The sequence below is a fragment of the Eurosta solidaginis genome, chromosome 3 (genome assembly GCF_040869045.1).
Source record: "Eurosta solidaginis isolate ZX-2024a chromosome 3, ASM4086904v1, whole genome shotgun sequence".
NCBI classification, from domain to species: domain Eukaryota; kingdom Metazoa; phylum Arthropoda; class Insecta; order Diptera; family Tephritidae; genus Eurosta; species Eurosta solidaginis.
Window position 1 is genome coordinate 207,994,634 of NC_090321.1, and position 24,951 is coordinate 208,019,584.

The 24,951-nt window shown below is 37.8% G+C and overlaps 1 protein-coding gene across 4 annotated transcripts in view; it reads right to left on the reverse strand.

The window, feature by feature from the left end:
* The window catches only part of l(2)k01209 (lethal (2) k01209), a 51,207-nt gene extending 31,163 nt beyond the window's left edge, over positions 1-20,044 (reverse strand). The window contains exons 1-2 of one of the 4 annotated variants that reach the window (XM_067774921.1): positions 19,908-20,044; positions 18,387-18,711 (exon numbers count right to left, since the gene is read on the reverse strand). In XM_067774921.1, coding sequence (XP_067631022.1) covers positions 18,387-18,628 — 242 coding nt within the window. In that variant the 5' untranslated portion in view covers positions 18,629-18,711; positions 19,908-20,044. Of the gene's footprint in view, positions 1-18,386; positions 19,204-19,907 lie in introns of those variants that run through there. The other 3 variants (XM_067774923.1, XM_067774920.1, XM_067774922.1) reach the window with 3 other exon arrangements.
* Positions 20,045-24,951: the final 4,907 nt, after the last annotated feature.

The window sequence follows — 24,951 nt, forward strand, 5'->3', positions numbered from 1 at the left end:
CGAACAGGATTTTTCCAAAGTTAGTAGCATTTTGTTCAAGTTTTTACGAATTTTCACTCACGCGAACGAATTTAATAAGATAATAAAAAACATCATTTTTAATGTTGATGTTTCCGACAGCATAAAAATTTGAGTTGTTTTGGAATCGTTTCAAAATAAAGTGTTACGAGAATTAAACTTGCCGAATTACATGTATAGTTACTCCAATGGTGAATTACCTTCCAGTGATTTCATTCTTTACTTTTCTATAGCTTACAAGTTCTCTATTTAACATCTATACTACAAGTTTTGTTCGAAAAAATCACGTGTGGCAACTCTACATGCGAGAGAAGAAATTGAGAATAAGCAATAAAGTGACGCGCGGCGAAGTTCAAAACTATAAATTAAATAAATAATAAAAAGTAAAATTTGGTGAAAGTGCGTTTAATAAAACAAAGTAATAAAGTGTATAATGTTTAATTGTAAAGTTGAAATAAATTTCTTGAAACCGACGCCAATGTGGTTTAACAAACGGTACATGCTCTTATTTTCGCTAGAGCATGTACTAACGCGTGTATGAATATGTATGTAGCATATATACATATATATATGTAGCAAGCATGCGTATTTATGTATTCACATATTTACGTACATATATATATGGCGACATACTTTCGTAAAAAGTTGTCGATGGTGATTCGGACCAAAGTTCTGTTTATTTGAATTCAGATTTAAGTTATTATTATTTTAATTAATATTACTAAATGTAGCAATATAATCATTAGAAATGAAATGTACTTATGTGTAATTTATACAAATAAAAAACACTGCGTAAGTTTAAAAATATATTTATCCGGATTTTATTTTGTCCACAGGTATTAATGTCATAGGTATGAACAGGAAACTCTGTTGATGTAAAAGTTTACGCTATTAATCTAGAAAAAAACATAAATCTCTGTTATTTCAATAGATTTCACTGTCAGCATCATTTCGACAATAAACACTGTTAATTTAACAGTTTACGCTGGTTATTTCGAATGAACAGAAATCCCTTTCATATTAACTGGTTTGATTGGTATTCTTAGAGCGACAGTAATAATTGTTGATTTAACAAAACTATGGGTAAAGTATAATGAAACAACTTTTTTTGTTTATTTGACTACTAAAACGGTCAATTATGAATCAACGATTTGTGCGCAGTTTATTCAACATTTTGTTGCGATGGATAAAAATTTACAGAAATTTCGGTTGATTTTACCAGTCTTTTTCTTTCAGTGTTGATTGAAAATTTTTATAACATTAGTATCCATCATATATGTAATACTCCTATATTGCTAATAGAAAATGCTCGCAATGTGTTTTGAATCCGAAATCAATACAAGGCAGCATATAAAATTTTTGTGATAGTAGCAGCATAAGTGTGACAAGAAAAAATTTAAATTTAGGTACATTCTACTATTGAATACAAAAACAAAAACATTCAAACAGCAATATATCGGCACTCTGATGTTTGGGAATGTACCTAGCTTTTTGTAGCAATATATGAGTATTACATATATGGTATCCATACTGTCTCCAGCTCTATAAGAAAAATCATCTCCACACCGAAAATGTTTTTGCAAAACTGCTTAAGTTCCGAAATAGGTAAAAGTGTCGCTCAAATTTCAAGCTTTATCTATGAACTAGGAATATTTTTTCAATAATATGATAAGGATTTTATTTGACTTAGAAAACATTAGATGTTTGTCTGCTTGTCAACCTGCATTACTTTTCACATTGGGAGATTTCGTCGTTGCCTATTTCTCAAATACATTTGGACTTTTCTCAAATTAATTTTTCAAATACATTTGCTCGTTTTTCAAATACTTTTCTTTTCTAGCGTTTCTACTTCACAAACGAAATTTCTATATTGAACATTTAGTACCTGTTTTAGCTTACCAAGGGATTTCAATATCTTTGTTTTTATTAACCACATCGCATTCATTTTTATATCCCTCCCTGCAGAGTTGGTGGTTATGCATTAATTCACCACCCTTCACTCACAGTTGAGGGGTAATACAAAAAATATCAGCCTCACTCAGCTTTGTATTATGGCAGTGAAGCTGAAAATTGTTTCACTAAAATTTAGAAGCTGGTAGTCAATATATTTTCAGCTTCTGCTTAGTGCACAAAAATGTTTCCCCCACTGATTGAGTATTTTCACTCAGTGAGTGGTAGTGAAAAAATAAAATTACTGCAATTAATTTTTTTTGCTCGTATAATGTAATGCTAATGTAAGTGTAATACAATCAAAATTTACTGCACTACCACCAACTATACCTCCATGCGATGTATCTACTCTCCCAGTTAACAGAAGCATTTTCTCTCCTCAACTTCCGCTTTCTTTTCTCAACTTCCCTCTTTTTTCATCTCCTCCCCTTTTCTGCTTCCTCTCCTTATCAGTGATGATAATCATGGTACAATTGTACTTTTTTTGGTACATTTCGCTTCCCGAAAGTACGTTGGTACTACATTGACATATTTGGTACATTTTTGTAAAATACAGCACTACACTTCAAGTCATTTGCAAAGCAGCTCTGAATGTACAAAAAATTTGAAATTTTTCAAAGAAAATATATAGTTAACATTGTAAAGGTATACAAGTAGGATATGTAGCAGCACGCACATACACAGCCACGTTCACCTGATAAAATGCTTGTTCTTGTTCGTTTTTTTTTTGTGGATGCTATTTGGCACTGTTGTACTTCTTAGGTCCAAGAAAAGTGTAGTGGCTGCTAACGAAAACTGCGTAAAATTTTTATTGTAAAATTACAAAGAAATATCCTTATTTACATAATTGTGATTTTGGCGAGCTCTTAGATAATTACTTATTTTGTTTAAAGCTGGCTTCAGGTCAAATTGAGAAGCCAGCTTTAAACAAAATATCCTTATTTACTTTCAAACGAGCACTTAATTACATCTCTCTTTAAACTCCACATGTTTTGGACAATTTTAATTAACAAATTGTGATACTTTATTACCGGGGACGATTGCTAAAACACGACCAAACCCGTCGTGGGAGGTATTAATAGACGCGTTTTTGCTTCGCTTCCAATAATTCGAATACTTTTTCGCTTTTGAACTATTAATAACAGGACAAAACGCGTCTTTTCATTTCTCTTTCCACATTTTTGGACGGGTTATTGCAGTCGACCTCAATTTCAAACTGTTTTTCGCGGAGAACTTTTTAACGGGTAGAAAAACTTAGCCCCCGTGTTTGCATTCTTAATACTGGAATAACTACGCGTCCTCATATACCCCAATTCAAGACTTTTGTATCATTTTCTGTAGGACCCATATAGGTGCACTACATTTTCATACTAAATTCCTTCAAAAAAAATTACCATCACAGCAACCCTTATCGGATATTCCGCCCCTTTTTTTGTTTCCCTACGTTGCTTTCCACGACGGCAACCACGGTAATTTTGACACTTTGTTTTGTGTCAAACGCATGTTCCACGCAGGTTCGACTGAGTTCCACAATAGTTTGACACTGACCGAAATGTCAAACAGCAATGTGTTCGAAAGAGAAAGGAATTCTTTCCTTCTCTTACATATCATACTTGTAAACCTGTACTATGTATAGTTAAGTTGTTTTGTCGCCGAGCACAATTTGCCATTTGCAATTATGGATCTTTAAATATGCTTATGAAAAATAGCATAACTGATTCTAAAATTGTGAACAAATTTTGCATCAATAGAATTAAAGCACAGAAAATAATAACTCCAATAACAGGGCCAGAAAATTAAAAATCCACAATTGCATTTTGTCAGAAGAATTATTACTCTCTAATAATAGATGTAACGACTTATATATGTATTGTTACGAATATTAGCAACACTAAGGGGTACTGCCATCTCTAAGCCGATGCTAAGCAGCGCCTTGTATGCACATCCATAAATCAATCATTCACCCTATCGCAGAGGGTGGCGAAAGAATTTTTCGTGTTCGAAAAAGATTTCACCTAACCCGGCAACTCTTTGTTCGGGCGAAATGAACAGCGGGGAAAGCCAAATTTGTTTACTTATATTTTACAGGCGAACGAGAGGAAAACAAAATGTACATAAGTAATTTTTTGTTTTGAAATTTGGTACTCTTATAATTATATGTACTTTTCTTATTAGAAATATATCAATAAATAATGCACAATCGGAAGCTGAGTGGAAAAAAGTGAAATTCCTATGTTGCTAAGTAGGTAAATTCTATTTTTTTATGACAACGTATCAGTCGGCCAAGTTATCCATTGTGGACAAAGCAACGGTTCCAAAATGTTGAGCACCTCGCTGAAACAAGATTGGCTAAGACCCACTCCTTGGTCCTTTCCAACGCCTTTCCCTATGCAAAAAAACGAAGACATGTACTCAACTTTACAATTGGTGGAACTCCAAATTTGTGCTTCAATGGGGGCAAAGAGTTGGTAAGATATCTAGCAAATATTAGAATGCCGGCTTGTTTACCCTGTAATATTGGCGAAAGCTAATTGAAAAAAATATAACTTGTTATTCAAAACTGCTGAAAATAGTAATTTTTAGCTTACAGTGAATCATTTAGCTTCAAAGGGTTAGAACTGTTCCGTAGTTGCCTCCGAATCGCTTTCACATTTATATTCTCCTCGCGCTCAATCAATACCAACCTAAGTGCAATACTAAAGATTATTTTATAAATTTTTTATTTCTATTTTTGTTGTATTTTAAGGAAATATATGCTTGTTTACAAGATTTACACAATTGCAAGTAAATTATTTGTTCACTGCTAGTTCACAATAGAGCATCAGCTGTTTCGAAGTGAACTTTTGTTTGACCGAAATTGCCGATAGGCGGAAAAAGTTCACCCGAACAAAAAAAGTGAAGGCGAACACTTTTCCGCGTGAACTTCGCGATAAGGGTGATTATGGTTCTACATAAACGAATCAATCATTAAGTCTACACATATGTACGTACACGCAGCGGAGAAGAGATGTACAAACAAATGCAGATATCTCATCTGAGATGCTCCCGAAAGTATGCAATTGTAATTGTGGAAGTGTCGCTCACAAATACGCACGCATATGAGAAGCTAGCCATACACGTGCATCTGTAGTTATAAATTATATGGCAGTAACTAAGTAAATTCTGGAAGCGCCTAGAAGATGTAACGAGGAAATCACAGAGTATAAAGCACCAAAGGTAGAGGCGCTAGAATCAATTTTCGATTAAGCACGCTATCTGTCCGGCAATAGTTGAGTTATTTATTGTGAAGTACTTTAATAAAGGCCATTTTGCATTACTGAATAGTGGTGTTATTTATTCAACAGTTTAGTGATTCGAACCTTAGTAGAAGATTTGCACATAAGAGGATTTGCAGTAAATTCGTTACAATTGGTGTCAGAAGAGGAATTGTTGAATAAATTCCAGAGGACAACAAGGACATGGCAAAGTTCAGTGAATTGAAAATTCCAGCAACTGAAGAAGGAGTTGGAGAGCCGTGGATTGAATACAACCGGCATTAAACTCGAACTTCAGGCACGACTACGAGAGGCAATGGAAGCAGAAGGAATTAACGTGGAAGAGTATGTCTTTCATCTTGATGTCGACGAGAAAACAAAAATTTAAGAGAAAAATGAAACATCGCAGACAGTTACGAGCACAGACTTGAACATGATTTTAGCTGCAATATCTGCTCAAACATCGACAGTGTCATCTCAACTGGCAGAACAGAAGACATATATGGTATCTCAATTAGAATCCAAGATGGAAGAACAGAAGACACGTATTGCAGAAATGTCGTCAGAAATAACATCGAAGATTGAGGCACAAGAAACGCGTATTTCAGAAATGTCGACACAGATTACATCCAAGATGGAAGCACAAGAGGTGCGCTTATCATTGCAGGTGGCACAAATGTTTTCGCAGTTAGAAGCACAGAATACAAACATTGTACAGCTCGAGGACAAAATGGATGCCGAGATAGAAGCTTTGAGAGGTCGTATACAGGAGTTGCAAATAAATCGCCCAACAGTTTCAGCGAGTAATCCAAAGGTAAAGACGCCATCCTTTGACGGTTCTGTTCCTTTCCAGGTGTTTAAGTTACAGTTTGAGAAGACCGCAGCAGTGAACAACTGGAGTGCTGAAGATAAAGTTGCTGCACTATTCGTGGCATTGAAAGGATCTGCTGCTGAAATCCTGCAGACTATTCCCGATGGGGAGCGGAACAACTAAGAAACATTGATGAGTACTCTAGAGAGGCGATACGGAAGCAAACACAGGAAGCAGATACACCAAATAGAGTTGCAAAACCGTTACCAAAAAGCTAATGAGACTTTGCAAGAGTTTGCTTCGGATGTTGAAATGTTGGCTCATTTGGCAAATGCGGACGCACCCGTGGAATACACCGAAAGGGTAAAGATTCAGAGCTTTATAAATGGCACACGGGACGTCGAAACAAAGCGAGCTACATACGCAAACCCAAAGCCAATATTCGCAGAAACGGTATCACAAGCTCTGATTCAGGAAACAGCGTCGCTTCTGTGTAAGCCAGTTTTCAAAGCACGCCGTGTGGAAGTAGAAAGGCCAGAGTGGGTAGACGCAATATTGGAGGCGCTGAAAGGATCGCAAAATCGGAGTGAAAGAGATCAAATGCGGAAATCCCAGTCACATTGCACGTCATTGCGATCTTGGTGCTAATAGTTCCAACAATTTTGGTGGTCTTAATAACAAAGCTGGAGGGGATGAGCAAGAGCGAGTAAGATGTAGAGATCGAGAGCTAGCTCCAGCTATTGAATTTCCTGTGATATCTGTGTCGCAAATTGGTAGAAAATCGAGCAGTCTTACCGTCAGAGGGAATGTGGACAAAGAACGTGTTCTGACTGTAGATATGGGCGCATCTCATTCCTTAATCCCATCTTACCTGGAGCAAGGTTGCGTACGGTCACTGGCGAGTAAAACCAAGTCCAGGGAGAAGTGGTATGTGAAGTCTTGATTGGAAAGGTCACAGTTCTACACAAATTCGTTGTGGCGGAGATCGTTGATGAAGTCATATTGGGAGTGGACTTCCTGGTTGACCATGACATCAAGATCGATATGCAGAGAAGGGTGATGCGTTATAAAAACCAGGATATACCACTTAACTTCAGTTTGCAGAAAAGATTCAGTAGTAATCGAGTACTGGTAGAGAAGACTCGACAAAGACCACGAAAGTCAAAGGCAAAGGTTGATAGATCGAATGGGCCAAATAAAGCAAAAATCAAAGGTACCTGCGAGAGAAACACTGGCATTAACAAAACCTAATGGACGCACAAAAACGAAGCAACGAATTTCCCAAAAAAAATGCGAGGGTAGTTTCAAGCCGGAGCGCACTACTGTTGTGAAACGTGGGAACGATACTGATTATGCGAAGCCAGTCCGTCAAGCGCAAGCTCTACGAAGTAGTTCATTGGCCAAACAACAGAGTGTGAGGGAACGGCCCAGGGTAATGAGTAGTAAGATCAAACACTGGCATGATAAGAACTTTAATTCGGAAGGTTTCTTGGAGGGAGATTTGGTACTGCTATACAACCCTCACCGGAGGAAAGGTGTTCCATCCAAGATTCGGTGCAGTTGGGAAGGCCCGTACAAAGTTGTGAAGAAAATCAGTGATACCATCTACCGCATACAAACCATTGGGAAACCACGAAGTAGAAGAGTGGTACATTTGGAGATGCTAGCGGCGTTTAGATCGGGAGATTTGTCTGATTAGGACGATCAGACTTAGGTGGAGGGCAGTGTTACGAATATTAGCAACACTAAGGGGTACTGCCATCTCTAAGCCGATACTAAGCAGCGCCTTGTATGCACATCCATAAATCAATCATTATGTATCTACATAAACGAATCAATCATTAAGTCTACACATATGTACGTACACGCAGCGGAGAAGAGATGCACAAACAAATGCAGATATCTTCTCTGAGATGCTCCCGAAAGTATGCAATTGTAATTGTGGAAGTGTCGCTCACAAATATGCGCGCATATGAGAAGCTAGCTATACACGTGCATCTGTAGTTATAATTATATCGCAGTAACTAAGTAAATTCTGGAAGCGCCTAGAAGATGCAACGAGGAAATCACAGAGTATAAAAGCACCAAAGGTAGAGGCGCTAGAATAAATTTTCGATTAAGCAAGCTATCTGTCGGGCAATAGTTGAGTTATTTATTGTGAAGTACTTTAATAAAGGCCATTTTGCATTACTGAATAGTGGTGTTATTTATTCAACAGTTTAGAGATTCGAACCTTAGTAGAAGATTTGCTCATAAGAGGATTTGCAGTAAATTCGTTACAGTATGTATATCAAAAAATTTGGCAGCTTCGATTCGAATTTTTGATAAAAAGTGCATTGATATATTTTTATATTTGATACCTTTGTACGATAGTAGTACGGTGGGTATTTTTAATGCTATGATTAAATCTTTGAAAGACCATTCAATACCACTTGAAAAAATGATTTGTTTCTCTGTCGACAATTGCTCGGTTATGATGGGAGCAAAAAGCGGTCTCTATTTCCAGAATTTACTACTTGTTTACCAGCTATAAATTTCTCAGCCATAACCACAGAGGCACGATTATAGTTTCTCGCATAGCCATATGCGCGTGTATATGTGAGTGATACTTCCACCGATGATTGCCTACTTTTGGGAGTATATCAGATATATGCATGTGTTTGTGCGTTTCTCTCCGCTGCTTTTATGGACATATGTGTAGATATAATGATTGATTTGTTTATGCGCATACAAGTCACTGCTTAGTATCGGCTTAGATATGATAGTATCCCTTAGTGTTGCTAATATTCGTCACAGTATATTTTACATTTCTTTCTTATATTTTAAATGAAATAAATAATGTGAATATAGAAATGCAGTTTGAAGATAATCGCATACATTTACTTATTACCAAATTAAAAATTTTATAAAAAAAATCCTATTTAGACTCAAGTCCTATTTGGATGTTAAGGCTGTGTGCGAGTTTGCCTAAATTGCTACCTAAATCAAAGAGGATAAATAAAAAAGAGCCACCAGTCTGCTACGAATGGCGAACAACCCGCCGGAAATCAAAAAAATTGATGTCTAATGTTTTCTGTGAGGGACATTTTAAATTGTCTCGCATTTATCCATGCCGTGTAGGCACCTTATGCAAATGTTATTTTTGGAAAGAGTATTAATTAATTAATTAAATAAAGTTGGAAAAATAAATATATATAAATACCCCACGAAATGTATAGAAGACATTTATGCACATCTCGCCCAAAAAAAAACCTGGGCGTACCCTAATGAATAACATTACGCAAAGTAACGAGTGACGTCTCTTATTATATTTATCCTCTTTGCCTAAATACACAAAAAAACCTAAATCACTGGAAACTGTCGGCAAGGCAGTGCAAAAGAAAAATTTAGAATTTGTATGAGCATACTTTTCAACCTAAATTCAAATGTTGGCAGCCAAGTGCACTAATTGGCCTAAAGAAGTTATTAGAGGCGTGCCAACATCATAGTATTGAATTCGAGATTGTGGAAAAGGTAATTGTACACGTGCTCCACTATGTCCGAAAAAAGCCTTATAAAACGGAGTCACTGCATTTTCTTGAACTGCTATCTTGGGATAGGTACTTACCGCGAACCCTAATTGACCTATGTATGTTATTTTTAAGCGTGATATTATTTTTTTAGCAGAAATAAACAATTTAGGTTTTCAAATCAACTCGCACAGTTTTGACAGCTTTTTCCTAAATTATTGCAGTGCTGGAAAGTTCCAGTGGAATATTAGTTTAGGTACCTAAAATTTAGGCGAACTCGCATCCAGCCTAAATATTGATTCAGACGAAAATCACTTAACCCCAGATGAGGTTTACTGCGGTGTTAGTGTGGATATTATTCTATCAAACAACCTTTTCGAAAAAGATGACGTACACATATTTAAGAGCTGTGCTAAACAATTTTATATACAATTTTGTAGTACTTTATTAAAGAAAGTAAATTTGCGTGATAGAACTTTGTTGTGGGCTGCAAAGCTTTCACCAGAAAGTATTTTAAGCGGTGAAACAAATAGTATTGTGCCTTTAGTTATGGACTTGTTTCCGAAATCTACATTTGATAAAATAGAGAAAATTAATTCTGAATTTAGAGCTTTAGCAGAGCATGAGAGCCTTAAAAAATTCAACAATTTAAATATATGCAGCTTTTGGGAAGATTTAAGATCAGTTAAAAAAAAAATACAAAATTTAATTAAAACTAAGTGTAGAAATAGAATTCAAACCAACAGTTTAGAATTTAATTAAAACTAAAGACTTGATGAAATCAACTAACAGTAGTTGTCATAATATAGATCTGAAAAAAACTTTTGGTCAACTGAGGTATGCAATGAACTCAAAGAAGAAGAACTGTTAATGCAGTGATTGAAACATGAGTTAATAGTATAGATGTAGGCGACAATTTGTCAACTTTTATACCTGAATCTAAATCTTTTGTACCTAAAATGTTTTTATACTCAGTTGAGCAGAGCTCACAGAGTATATAAAGTTTGATTGGATAACGGTTGGTTGTACATATATAAAGGAATCGAGATAGATATAGACTTCCATATATCAAAATAATCAGGATCGAAAAAAAATTTGATTGAGCCATGTCCGTCCGTTAGCATGATAACTTGAGTAAATTTTGAAGTATCTTGATGAAATTTGGTATGTAGGTTCCTGAGCACTCATCTCAGATCGCTATTTAAAATGAACGATATCGGACTATAAACACGCCCCCTTTTTCGATATCGAAAATTTCGAAAAACCGAAAAAGTGCGATAATTCATTACCAAAGACAGATAAAGCGACGAAACTTGGTAGATGAGTTGAATTTATGACGCAGAATAGAAAACTAGTAAAATTTTGGACAATGGGCGTGGCACCGCCCACTTTTAAAAGAAGGTAATTTAGAAGTTTTGCAAGCTGTAATTTGTCAGTCGTTGAAGATATCATGATGAAATTTGGCAGGGACGTTACTACTATTACTGTATGTACGCGTAATAAAAATTAGCAAAATCGAAGAAGGACCACGCCCACTTTTAAAAAAAAAATTTTTTTAAAGTAAAATTTTAACAAAAAATTTAATATCTTCACAGTATATAAGTAAATTATGTCAACATTCAACTCCAGTAATGATATGGTGCAACAAAATACAAAAATAAAAGAAAATTTCAAAATGGGCGTGGCTCCGCCCTTTTTCATTTAATTTGTCAAGGATACTTTTAACGCCATAAGTCGAACAAAAATTAACCAATCCTTTTGAAATTTGGTAGGGGCATAGATTTTATGATGTTAACTGTTTTCTGTGAAAACGGGCGAAATCGGTTGATGCAACGCCCAGTTTTTTATACACAGTCGTTCGTCTGTCCTTCCGCATGGCCGTTAACACGATAACTTGAGCAAAAATCGACATATCTTTAATGAACTTAGTTCACGTACTTACTTGAACTCACTTTATCTTGGTATGAAAAATGAACGAAATCCGACAATGACCACGCCCACTTTTTCGATATCGAAAATTACGAAAAATGAAAAAAATGCCATAATTCTAAACCAAATACGAAAAAAGGGATTAAACATGGGGAGGTAATTGGATTGGTTTATTGACGCGAAATATAACTTTAGAAAAAACTTTATAAAATGGTTGTGACACCCACCATATTAAGTAGAAGAAAATGAAAAAGTTCTGCAGGGTGAAATAAAAAACCCTTAAAATCGTGGCAGGTATTACATATATAAATAAATTAGCCGTATCCAACAGATGATATTCTGGGTCACCCTGGTCCACATTTTGGTCGATATCTGGAAAACGCCTTCACATATACAACTACCACTACCCCCTTTAAAACTCTCATTAATACCTTTAATTTGATACCCATATCGTACAAACACATTCTAGAGTCACCCCTGGTCCACCTTTATGGCGATATTTCGAAAAGGCGAACACCTATAGAACGAAGGCCCACTCCCTTTTAAAAATACTCATTAACACCTTTCATTTGATACCCATATCGTACAAACAAAGTCTAGAGTCACCCCTGGTCCACCTTTATGGCGATATCTCGAAAAAGCGAACACCTATAGAACGAAGGCCCACTCCCTTTTAAAAATACTCATTAACACCTTTCATTTGATACCCATATCGTACAAACAAAGTCTAGAGTCACCCCTGGTCCACCTTTATGGCGATATCTCGAAAAGGCGAACACCTATAGAACTAAGGCCCCCTCCCTTTTAAAATACTCATTAACACCTTCCGTTTGATACCCATATTGCACAAACGAATTCTAGAGTCACCCCTGGTCCACCTTTATGGCGGTATCTCGAAACGGCGTCCACCTATGGAACTAAGGATTACTCCCTTTTAAAATAATCATTAACACCTTTCTTTTGATACCCATATTGGACAAACACATTCTAGGGTCACCCCTGCTCCACCTTTATGGCGATATCTCGAAACGGCGTCCACCTATGGAACTAAGGATTACTCCCTTTTAAAATACCCATTAACACCTTTCTTTTGGTACCCATATTGTACAAACAAATTCTAGGGTCACCCCTGGTCCACCTTTATGGCGATATCTCGAAAATGCGACCACCTATACAACAACCACCACTCCCTTTTAAAACCCTAATTAATACCTTTAATTTGATACCCATATCATACAAACACATTCTAGAGTCACCCCTGGTCCACCATTGTGGCGATATTTCGAAACGGCGTCCACCTATAGACCTAAGGCCCACTCCCTTTTAAGATAATCATTAACACCTTTCGTTTGATGCCCACATTGTACAAACAAATTCTAGAGTCACCCCTGGTCCACCTTTATGGCGATATCTCGAAACGGCGTCCACCTATGGCACTAAGGATTACTCCCTTTTAAAATACTCATTAACACCTTTCTTTTGATACCCATATTGTACAAACAAATTCTAGGGTCACCCCTGCTCCACCTTTATGGCGATATCTCGAAACGGCGTCCACCTATGGAACTAAGGATTACTCCCTTTTAAAATACTCATTAACACCTTTATTTTGGTACCCATATTGTACAAACAAATTCTAGGGTCACCCCTGGTCCACCTTTATGGCGATATCTCGAAAATGCGACCACCTATACAACAACCACCACTCCCTTTTAAAACCCTAATTAATACCTTTAATTTGATACCCATATCATACAAACACATTCTAGAGTCACCCCTGGTCCACCATTATGGCGATATTTCGAAACGGCGTCCACCTATAGAACTAAGGCCCACTCCCTTTTAAAATAATCATTAACACCTTTCGTTTGATGCCCACATTGTACAAACACATTCTAGAGTCACCCCTGGTCCACTTTTATGGCGATATCTCGAAAAGGCGTCCACCTATAGAACTAAGGCCCACTCTCTTTTAAAATACTCATTAACACCTTTCATTTGATACCCATATCGTACAAACACATTCTAGTGACCTCTGCTCCACCTTTATGACGATATCCCGAAATGGCGTCCACCTATAGAACTATGGCCCACTCTCTTTTAAAATACTCTTTAATACCTTCCATTTGAAACCCATGTCATACAAACACTGTCGGGACAAAATGACGTACAACAAACGTATGACTGGGTACATTTGCCAATTTACGTGCCTACTGGGTTTGCCTGCCTTTTTATGTTTTTTATGTTTGCCTGTTTTTTATGTTTCTTTTATTGTACTGCCTGTATGTATAGTATAAGCTGTGCTGTTCTTTTCCAACATCGCATAGCGGGACTTTAAAAATCACCTAATCAACTTTCGATTTAAATAGGCAGAATTTGACTGAGAAAATTATTCTCGTTGATTCGTTCGCAACGTTGGAGGCTGCAAGGACACACATTAGTGAACACGCCACTATGTCAAAGCAGTGAAATAATTATTGACTTGTATAATTTAAATGAAATAAATTAAATGCCATAAATTAAACTAAGTTTTGTTCTAATTTTATTTTGCCATTAATGTAAAGTACTGCGTCGCCGTCGAAAAGCACATTCCAGGGTTACCCTAGGTTCATTTTGCTAAATGGTGATTTTCCCTTATTTTGTCTCCAAAGCTCTCAGCTGAGTTTGTAATGTTCGGTTACACCCGAACTTAGCCTTCCTTACTTGTTTTTTTTTTTTTTTAATCAACGAAATTAAAAAGGAGAAGAAATTAAGTGATATAATTTCCAAATCGTTTTTGATGCAATTTTTTTACTCGCCGGTGTACATGTGTACACTTGGTTCAAGTTATTAATTGTGATACTTGAATGTAAACATTGCCGTTATATTAATTGATTTTAAATTTTTTTTTCTATCCAGAAGTTCAATGGGGGAAGGGTAGAGGAAAAGAATAATTATTCTTAATAAAACAATTTAAATACAATAAAAACGGCCTGCATGACATTTATTTATACATAAGCACATTAGTGATACGAGTTTTGCAATTTACAAATTAGCTTCCAATCACATATATTCCTTGATCAGTTAAAATTTTATGAGTGGCCTAATGAGGTAGAACTCTTCTATAAATAAATAAAATGTAAGGCGCGATAACCTCCAAAGAGATTTTATGCCGAGCTTCTCTTCCAATTTGCGTCGTGCTCCTCTTTATATTTCCCTACAAATTGGCGGGACGGGACCTACTTGTTTTATGCCGACTACGAACGGCATCTGCAAGGCAGATGAGTTTTCACTGAGACATTTTCATGGCAGAAATACACTCGGAGTGTTTGCCAAACACTGCCGAGGGGCGAACCCGCTTAGAAAAATTTTCTTCCAATTGAAAAAACTTGTTTCTAAAATTTTGATGTTTCTTTGTCTGGGGCGTGAACCCAGGATCTGCGGTGTGGATGGCGGAGCACGCTACCATCACACCACGGCGGCCGACAGAACTCTTCTGGGGTTGTTTAAATCATGACTTATACTGAAACGCTTCTATTCCAGTCTTGTAACAACTTTCTTGGAAACATTTCCGCATAATAATTTTGTTAGCAAAACTACAATTGGGCGAGTTCAATTAAGTGCGTAAAAGAATATCAATACAAGTCGTCATATGTCAACGGTCTTTTCATATCATGCACTTTTTGCTTAACATAACATACAATATTTCTCATAATTTGCTTTTCGACTATGTTCATATGATAACACTTGACCGCATAGAAACTCGAGCAATTATACTAACATATAAATAAACATTGACGCACACGTTTTTTTGTTGTAGACATTTAAATGTTTGCTAAACGTGCGCACTATAGCAATATTTATATTTACTTCGGGAGAAGCAAATTCTATGTGCGATTGTAGGCGTGTAATACAATACCATGGGAATGTTATCGAGCAAAGGCCCCTCTCCCTTTTCAGCGCCACCATTAGCACTTCCCCATTTTATTTAGCAAAATTTACAATACAATGAAGTTAAATGCAGCTCTTCGAAGTGTTGATCAAATCTGATTATAACCAAAGCAATACTTGTCCAAATCACCATGCGAAATTATAAAGAAATATTAAAAAAGGTGTAAAAGTTAAGCATAGGAAACAAAAAAAAAATTATTCTATACGTTATCGGGATCTGCTCAAAGAAAGGTATAATGTCTAACGTAGATCTTCGGAGCTGACAGTCAGTATTGCAACTGGTCATCGTTGTCTACACTAAGAAAAGGTGGAGATGATACTTGTCTCACTATTTGTTTAACTCTACTTAGCTCCTTACCTGCCAACCACAGTGGTAAGTCCTTAAGAACAGTACTTTAATAGACTATGTCCATACCTTTCTATAAGATAAGAGTCGGAGCAACACGATCGGTGCTGTTTAAGTTCACAACTTCTTTGATTATTAGCAGCAGCCTCGCACAATTTGAAGTTCAAATGGCGTAAAGTTATGTTGTCTTAGAATATACCCGCGGTAGGTATGCATGTCGTAAGAGGCGACTAAAATACCAAATAGATTCAAGGGGTTGTGTAGCGCAACCCTTTCAGGTTACCAGCGCAATATATAGCTTCTCCAAACCCAATTGTCAACCTCACCTATCCGTGGCGAATCCTATTACATTAACAACCGAGACTCTGGCGACCCCGAACTCCTCATGGATCTAGGGGGTGGGAGGGCGGTATGTCCTAGAAGGTCGCATGTGGTCATAACAAATAGTTCCCGAGATGGTCGGGCTTGGTATCGGAACGTACCGAATCTGCATCCGGCGAAGGACCATCAACATCGATAACACTCCCCAGGACCTTCGGGCAACATGTTATTTTAATAAGCAACATGATATTTTAATAAGAGAGATAATTAAACGCCAATTTTAACCTTTCTAGATTTTTCTATACCGGCAATGATGGCCAAAGGCAAGTTAAGGCCTCACCTAGGAATTTTCAGGCTTTTTCTTTGTTTTCGTTGTAACTGTAAAATATTCCAGAAAAGGCACTCAACTTTCGGGAGAACGATGTCTTCTTGGTGGCTTCCTGATTTTCCTGTTGTTTGCTTGCGCAGAAGCCTGGTTGTTGTAAGCTGGGACTTGTCTAGGAAAGATTTTATTTGTTCTTATAACAGTTCTTTAATATGTTGCTCATGGAAATTAAACGGGATGGAAAACAAATTATAATAAAATATCCGTCTCTTGGTCCAAAAAAGCCCGAGTCACTCCTGTACATGAACCCGGCTATCATGAAAATGAGAGGGATATAGTAGCTTGTACTGTTTGACACCTTTTGTTTTTTCGGAATACAGAATTGTACGCTTGATCGTAACTAGTGGAAAATATGCATTGTTGTTGTTTTAAAACATGCCGCAGGTTTTGGATAAATTTAACGTAGGGACACTCCGGATAATGGTTACGGATAACGTTTTCTCCAATTATGTAGAGTTTAACCAAGAAAGGCAAAACAGGAGGGGGAAAAATTGTGTTAAGAGATAAGCCTCTGAATTCAGCATTTCTTGTTGTAAGCCCAAAAATGTTTCCCAGTTGATTGGAGAAGTATTTAGGATAAGATCAGTCCTTTATCGCATAATAATCCGGTCCTAGTCCTACTGCAGCGGGATCTTTGTTTTGACCTTCAGTTCTATGGATCTTGGTCGCCCCTATGCCATGGACGGCCATTCCTTTACCTGCAGAGGTCAAGAGCTGTTCTGTTATAATTCTTACAAAGGCAATAACGACCTTCGCAGTTTGATGGCAATGCACACGGTCAGTTTGTTTTGTCGTTTTGCGGCTCAATATCGACTATTCCACCATTCAGCTAAGTTCTCCATAAAGGTTTCTACCTTATAATAAGAACGTCTGTTGCAACGGAGGGACACATCCAGAGTCTCTCCGGTACACAGAACACGCTTCCATGGGAACCGCATCAAAGTTCTTTAAAGGGGGGCCAAGAAATATGCATTTCCAACACGGTTGAACCATGGGGATACTTAGTTAGGCGTTAGTCCCACATTACAATTGAAAAGACGGTTTGTCGTCATGGCACTGACTTCTTGGCAGCCTTGACAGCTACGGACACTGATAATAAGATCTGCGTTACAATCCACCCATTAACTAATATTTGCCTCGTTTACGAACTCTTGCGTTTGCACAGCTGAAAAGCGAGGTGATTGTCGGATATGCGCTAAAGTATGAGGGGACATGTGGTTGCGCCATAAAGATACTTCTGAACACACATCGAATGAGAATAATTCGGCCCAAAAAGTAGGTAATCCAATCGACAAGTTGGATTTGTATTAGCTATAAGCAGTACGTTCCAATCGGCAGGGATCCGCATCCCGTTAAAAATTAAAAAATCAAATGCAAACTACAAAAAAGATACAAGAATACAGATAAATATCAGGATCATGTTGTTGTTGTTGCATTTACATATTAAGTTTTTATCGGTATCTGAATCACTCGTGGTTGGAACACACTAAAACACACAACTATAAGGTTTAGACGAGTGTTATCGGTATTGATGATCCTTTGCTTTATATATTTATCCAATACGTTTCCGAAACTAGCACCATTGTGATAGTAGCTCTACCTCCAGTACGACTTGGTGTAGCCGCGTCGAACATTCAAGGTCTATATAGAATGAGTTAGCGTCCATTGTATTGAGTCGTCTATCAACGAAGCCAGCTTATATCCCTCCAAAAAATTTTGATAGTCTCTATATATTATTATATGATATACATAAAACATATATAAATATATATAAAAGGTGGGAGAAAAAGGATAAATTTAAAAATAATAATACCATGCCAATATAAGTAGGTATGCACAGAACGATACAAAAGCAAGATAAAATGCAATATCTTAGATACACTAGATACATACAAACCAAAGTATAAATATAGTGAAATATGCAAGAAATTACATGAGGCTACCAATGCCACTATCGGCAGTGCACGATAAATGCGATGATGTTGACGAAGACGACGAAGATGACGATGACAACGTCGACGTGGATGATTTAGGTATTGATGCTAAAGATATGGATACTGACGATAAGTTTTTAACTGATGGCTTATCAATCACAGGTTCTTTGTTTTGCTGCTGTTTCACATCACAACTATGTACCAGAACTTCATTTTGTGCCACTGTTACTTTTCCACTCATGTTGATTGAAAATTGTATTTATGCATAAGAATATACTCAATTAAGACGTGATTGTGGCTTTAGGATCGCACAAGTAGTAACTACTAAAAACAACACATACGCTAGAATACCTAAATTTTCCCCACATTCACTTTACTTCTTTTGTTAATATGTATAATTTAAATGATGTAGGAAATGTTAATTTCAACACGCTGCCGTTTGTGTTTAAAGAACTTGTACTACCGACCGTATACTGACGGCAGCCTGACGTGACTGGCCAGCATTCGCAAATAAATGTGTGCGGGATTGACGGGTGACAGGAATTGTACGAATTAACACGGAAAGTGAAGCCTATAGAATTGAAGATTGTTCTTAAAAATCGGTTGCTTCTTGGGAACCTTTCCGTTTTTTATTATTTACTAATGTACTTCGTTAATGAATTCTACACAGATGATATTTATGAGTCGCCAATATCCATTTTAATGCGCTTTGTTCACATTTGCCTTGCATCAAATCGTCAGCCGCACGAATAAATCAAACAAAAACAACACTTTGTGCCTTAAGCCGTGGTTACTCACGAACGTACGTAGAAAAAACGTGTCAGCTGACACGACCTATCTTATGAGTGTGCAATGTAAACGAAAACTCACCGACGTGCAACGCCCGTACGTACGTAGCCCGGAACGTAGAAATCAAAACAATTTTGATTTTTTCCGTAAGAACGTGTCAGCTGATCGCTCTCTCACTAGACAGAGTTGCCTAGTAAACTTTTGTGCGCTAATTTTTGACCGTTTGCAATTTTATGCAAAAACGCCTAATTAAAGTTTGAAAAATTGTGAAAATAATTCGAAATAATTATGTAAAAGTGCAGATTATAAATATTTAATCTATTTATACTTATTTATAAGTATTCCGGCCTTTTACAATATCAAAAATTAAATTGGAAAAAGTTGATGTTTCCATAAGCATACATGCAAAATGGTCAATGGCAACAGTGCTTATCTGTAAACAATACACACACAAATATCTTATGTACATGTACACAGACACACACATTGATTCCTACGGGCTTGAGAGTTCGGTCAAACGTGCTTCTTACGACAAACGTCCTTACGTACGGCACACGTCGGTGGGTAACTGCCGCATTATTACAATGCACATACATTATCCGTGTATTACGAGCCCATTTGTATGCATGTGTAGGTGTACATTTTCTGTATGCAACTTCGTGTTATTGCTCCAAATCAGCAGAAAAAAGCAAAAATGCACTTGTTAAAGCACAGCGATTGGTAATAATTACCTATCAGAGCTAGCTGAACTGGAAGGATAGAATTTAACTTGTTTTCCCTGCGTGGATGTAGATACCGACATTTCTAGAGGAATTTATTTTAGCCAATTTGGCACGCGGTGCAACATAGAGCTGGATTTCGATTCGATTTTAAATCGATTTAATCGATCTTTTTTTAGAAATGTAGAATCGATTTTTTTTAAATCGTTCGATTATTTAAGCATCGAAGCTTTCATCACTATCTGCTTTAGGGACGCTAAAGCCGAAGTCATTGGTGCCGTATGTCGTATCGCTGTATCCGTATCCCTAACGTAATCAGCTGTTTATCGTTACGACGGTATACCAAAACCCAATTGGTTGGCTACGATACGGTTACGACCTTAGCGGCACCAATAATCGATTGCATTGATTCTCATAAGGTTGGTCGAATCAGCTGTTATAAGGTTACCGATACGGTTACCGATAAAGCACCAATGTCTCCAGCTTAAAGCTGGAGTCATTGGTGCCGTATGTCGTATCGCTGTATCCGTATCCCTAACGTAATCAGCTGTTTATCGTTACGACGGTAAACCAAAACCCAATTGGTTGGCTACGATACGGTTACGACCTTAGCGGCACCAATAATCGATTGCATTGATTCTCATAAGGTTGGTCGAATCAGCTGATATAAGGTTACCGATACGGTTACCGATAAAGCACCAATGTCTCCAGCTTTAAGCTTTAAGCTTTAAGCACCAATGTCTCCAGCTTTAAGCTTTAAGCTTTAAGCTGGAGACATTGGTGCTTTATCGGTAACCGTATCGGTAACCTTATAACAGCTGATTCGACCAACCTTATGAGAATCAATGCAATCGATTATTGGTGCCGCTAAGGTCGTAACCGTATCGTAGCCAACCAATTGGGTTTTGGTTTACCGTCGTAACGATAAACAGCTGATTACGTTAGGGATACGGTTACAGCGATACGACATACGGCACCAATGACTCCAGCTTTAAGCTGGAGCCTTATAACAGCTGATTCGACCAATCTTATGAGAATCAATGCAATCGATTATTGGTGCCGCTAAAGTCGTAACCGTATCGTAGCCAACCAAATTGGGTCGTTACGACGGTAAACCAAAACCCATGGTTCAACTATATACAGGTTGGCTCATCTGCAAAGCAACAAAATATGTCTGTTCAAATTGTCAAAATCTGTGTATTGGTGTTGGTGCGAATGGTATGGAATGGAAACATAAAACTTAGCAGTTTTTGTATGTGTAAGTAAAATGTTGCAAATGTGTTGGTTTCATTTTGAGTTTGCCATCTCCTTTTGACAATCCCTTCGACCATGCAATGACGTAAATAAAATCAGCTGATGAGATGAGCCAACCTGTACATAATTGAACCATGACCAAAACCCAATTGGTTGGCTACGATACGGTTACGACCTTAGCGGCACCAATAATCGATTGCATTGATTCTCATAAGGTTGGCGAATCAGCTGTTATAAGGTTACCGATACGGTTACCGATAAAGCACCAATGTCTCCAGCTTTAAGGAAATACATATTCTGTAATTTTTATTATTTTTATAAATTTAGCTTTATTGTGTTGTGGCTTCGAGAGAAAGATGAAGAAATTTCTGCGCACTTCTGGTAAACAATAAATTGAAAATGTGTATATCTATTTTTGGTATTATCATATATGTATGTAATACTCCTATATTGCTAATACAGGCTGGGTACACTTACAAACATCAGAGTGCCGATATATTGCTATTTAAGAGTTTTTATTTTGTAATAAAAAATCGAATGTACCCAAATTTAAATTTTTTCTTCTCACACTTATGCTTCTACCATCACAAAAATTTCGTAGGCTGTCTTTTTTTGATTTCGAAATCAAAACTTATTGCGAGCATATTGTATTAGCAATATAGGAGTATGACATATGTATATGGGTATGATACTGTGTTGTGAAATAAAAGATTTAAAAAAGCGCAAACAGTATGACATTTCGGTATATACTATATATACTATACTAATTATCTCACTGCCATGAAAGGATCATCAAGTGAAAACCTATGTGGCATTCCTTGATGCTTCCAATTTTGTCGGCAGTCAACGAAACGAGAGAGAAACTGTTCTGCTTTCAGGGCCGTTCCGGAGGTATTGTATTTTGTATTTTATTAAATTTTTCCTAACACAACAATTTGACAAAATTATTTTATAGTGCTAGTCAGAACAATGGCGAAAATTCCAAAAATTTTTCAATAACTTAGATAAACAATAGATAATTTGTAAAATTAGACTTAATGGTTACAATAAATTTTAAAGAGCTTAGCCTAGGGACACAGAACAGAAATAAGAATAGAGGGACATTGCAAGGGTAGGTAGTACAGTAATAATATTAGGTTCTATCCTTTGAGGAAATAGGAGGTGGCAAGAAAAACGGATAGAAGATCAGTAAAGAGAGTCAGTTGAAGAAGGAGAGGTGAGTAAATTAAAGAACAAGATTAATTCTTTTTTGAAATGCAGTGCATTACTTATTTGTCTTATTCTGGCTGGAAGGGAGTTCCAAAGACGGATCGAAGTAACGAAGAATTGGCGTTCAGAAATTTGCATACGGTGCTTAACATGTGCAAGAAACATTGTCCTCGTAGAATGAAGAAATTGAAGCCTTCGATATAGGTAATAAGGCTCCTTCGTGTAGATTATCTTATGCAAGGTAATAAGTGTTCTAGACTTTAAAAGATTGTCAAAAGAAATGTCTAGCAACTTTGCAGAATAACAGGAAACGTGATCAAGTCTATTCAGCCCGTAAACGTATCTAGCAATGTTATTGTAGGCAACATTAAGCTTCTTTTTACACACAGCGTCACAGTTAGAAAAAATCTCACAGCCGTAGAGGAGCGTAGGTATTAAGTACGCTTTGGATAAATGTAGTCGAATATGTAGCGGAGTGAAATACTGTGTCAACCACAGTGTACGGAGCATACCGTACACTTTTCATACGGTTCTAAAGATATGGTCTCTCCAGGACAATGTTTTGTTAAAAACTATGCCAAGATTTATTGCCGTGTCAACATATTCTATAACAGAATTTTCAAACATAATAATGTTTAAGCCATTTGTTACACACACTTACCTATATTTTCATAGTGTAATTAGCTATTCGTATTTCGACAATGCTGTAGCCCCGGTTAAGAAACCTGCATTATCTTATTTTTTTTTGTTGCTTACATACGTTAATAGAAATGAATTATAAATAAATTAGTATTTAAAATGGGAATGCTGGCGTCGCCATTTATTTAGAAGGCACGTAGGGTCTACAGGTAAGGGGCCACCGGAATTTTAGGTGCGACGGTGGCCATGGTTTTTGAGGGTGGGATAAGCACCGGGCGTCGCAACACCACCCGCGGCGCCCCTATATATATTCGGCCCTTTTCTTTTTCATTTTAATTTTCAGCTTTTTTTAATTTCAGCAGTTAGTAACCGGTCGTTTCCGGTTCGGTTAGTTTTTTTTTGAACAGTTTTTTTTTTTAATTTTCGGTTTTTTTTTTGAATTTCAAGTTTAAATGTTTAACGGTCTGTCCGTGGCATCCGGTTCTGCCGGATGTCGTTTTCTTTGAATTTCAAGCGTTTTGAGTCGGTCTCTGCGCTTCTGTCAGGTTTTTTGAATCTGACAGCTGAGTTTTTTTAAGGCATGATAGGAATTTTTTTCTGTTTATGGCGCAGGAACAGTAAGGTTGGCAAGGACCCGCCCCAGCCGACAATGACTAGCCAATGTGCACCACCACATCATGCCGACCGCCTTCCTTACTGCTTCCATAGAAAATGCGTTACCATAACAGATGGCGCCCAATGGTATTTGGTGCCCGAGGCGCTGTCGCGCTGGTCATTCCTGGTCAACTTGTGAAGTTGACCATCCCACCAGTCCGAGGTGAGCAGCCCCAGGAGCAGCCACCTGCGTTGCGGTGGGATGGTTGGATGGATCAAGTTGTCCGGAGTGATCATCGTTGACAGTTGCTGAGGACGCCATAACAGATGGCGCCCAACTTGGTTCCTGAGGCGCCGGGTGCGAGGGTCACTACAGGTCAACTTGTGAAGTTGACCATCCCACCAGTCCGAGTGAGCAGCCACAGGAGCTTCCACCTACGTTGCGGTGGGATGGTTAGACGGATCAGGGTGTCCGGAGTGATCATCGTCTCCGGTAGCTGAGGGATCCACGGGACTTCACGTCAGTCCTCCGAATTTTTGTATTCACCCGGTGAGGCAGTGCTGAACGCACTTAGTTTTTTTGTAGATTTGGGGTTTTTTTTTTACCCGGAAGTTGTCCGCAGTCGGCGTTGGTAATATTTTGTCCGCTGATTGGGATTTTTTTTTTAATGTTTAAAATTTTTTCTTTGCCGAATTTGTGTTGTCTGGTGTGAGTGTGTGAGCGAATGGTAGGACCCCAGCCTAGCCCACGTCTCAGGTGGTACCGCAGAATACCACCTGGATTGTGGCGGGTTGCGCTGGGATTCAACGTGAGACCCTTCCCTGTCCCACCAGTATGGGGAGCGGCCCTTGAAGCCGCTCCACCCATAGCGGCGGAGGCAGGAGTGGTGTCCCGGGTGAATGAACGGGAGGCCTCAACACCCCCAGCCAGTCCCACTAGCGCGTCCCCAGAGACCGCCTCTGCGTTGCGGCTGGGTGTGTTGGGACCAACCTGTGTGTGTAGGACATTGACCCTAGTGGCCACAAGCAGTCCCAGAGGCAGGTCCTTAAGACCCCCTTATGCGTTGCGGTTGGGAGCACTAGGGACAAGAATGAATGAGTTTGTGTTTTTTTTTTTTTTTTTTTTTGTAGCCCGAGTGCCTTCGGGGAATGGGACGTCAGCGTCCCATTGACTACCCAAATATTTTTTTTGGCCTTCTGTGGGGGCAATAACCACTAGCCTTTCGGAGTTTGGACGAGTTCTCCATATCAAAATGTCTACACCTTTTTTTTTGTTTTGCCTTTCTGTGGGGGCGATAACCACTAGAAATCATCTTTCGGAGTTTTGACGAGTTCTCCATAACAAATGTCTAATTGCCGC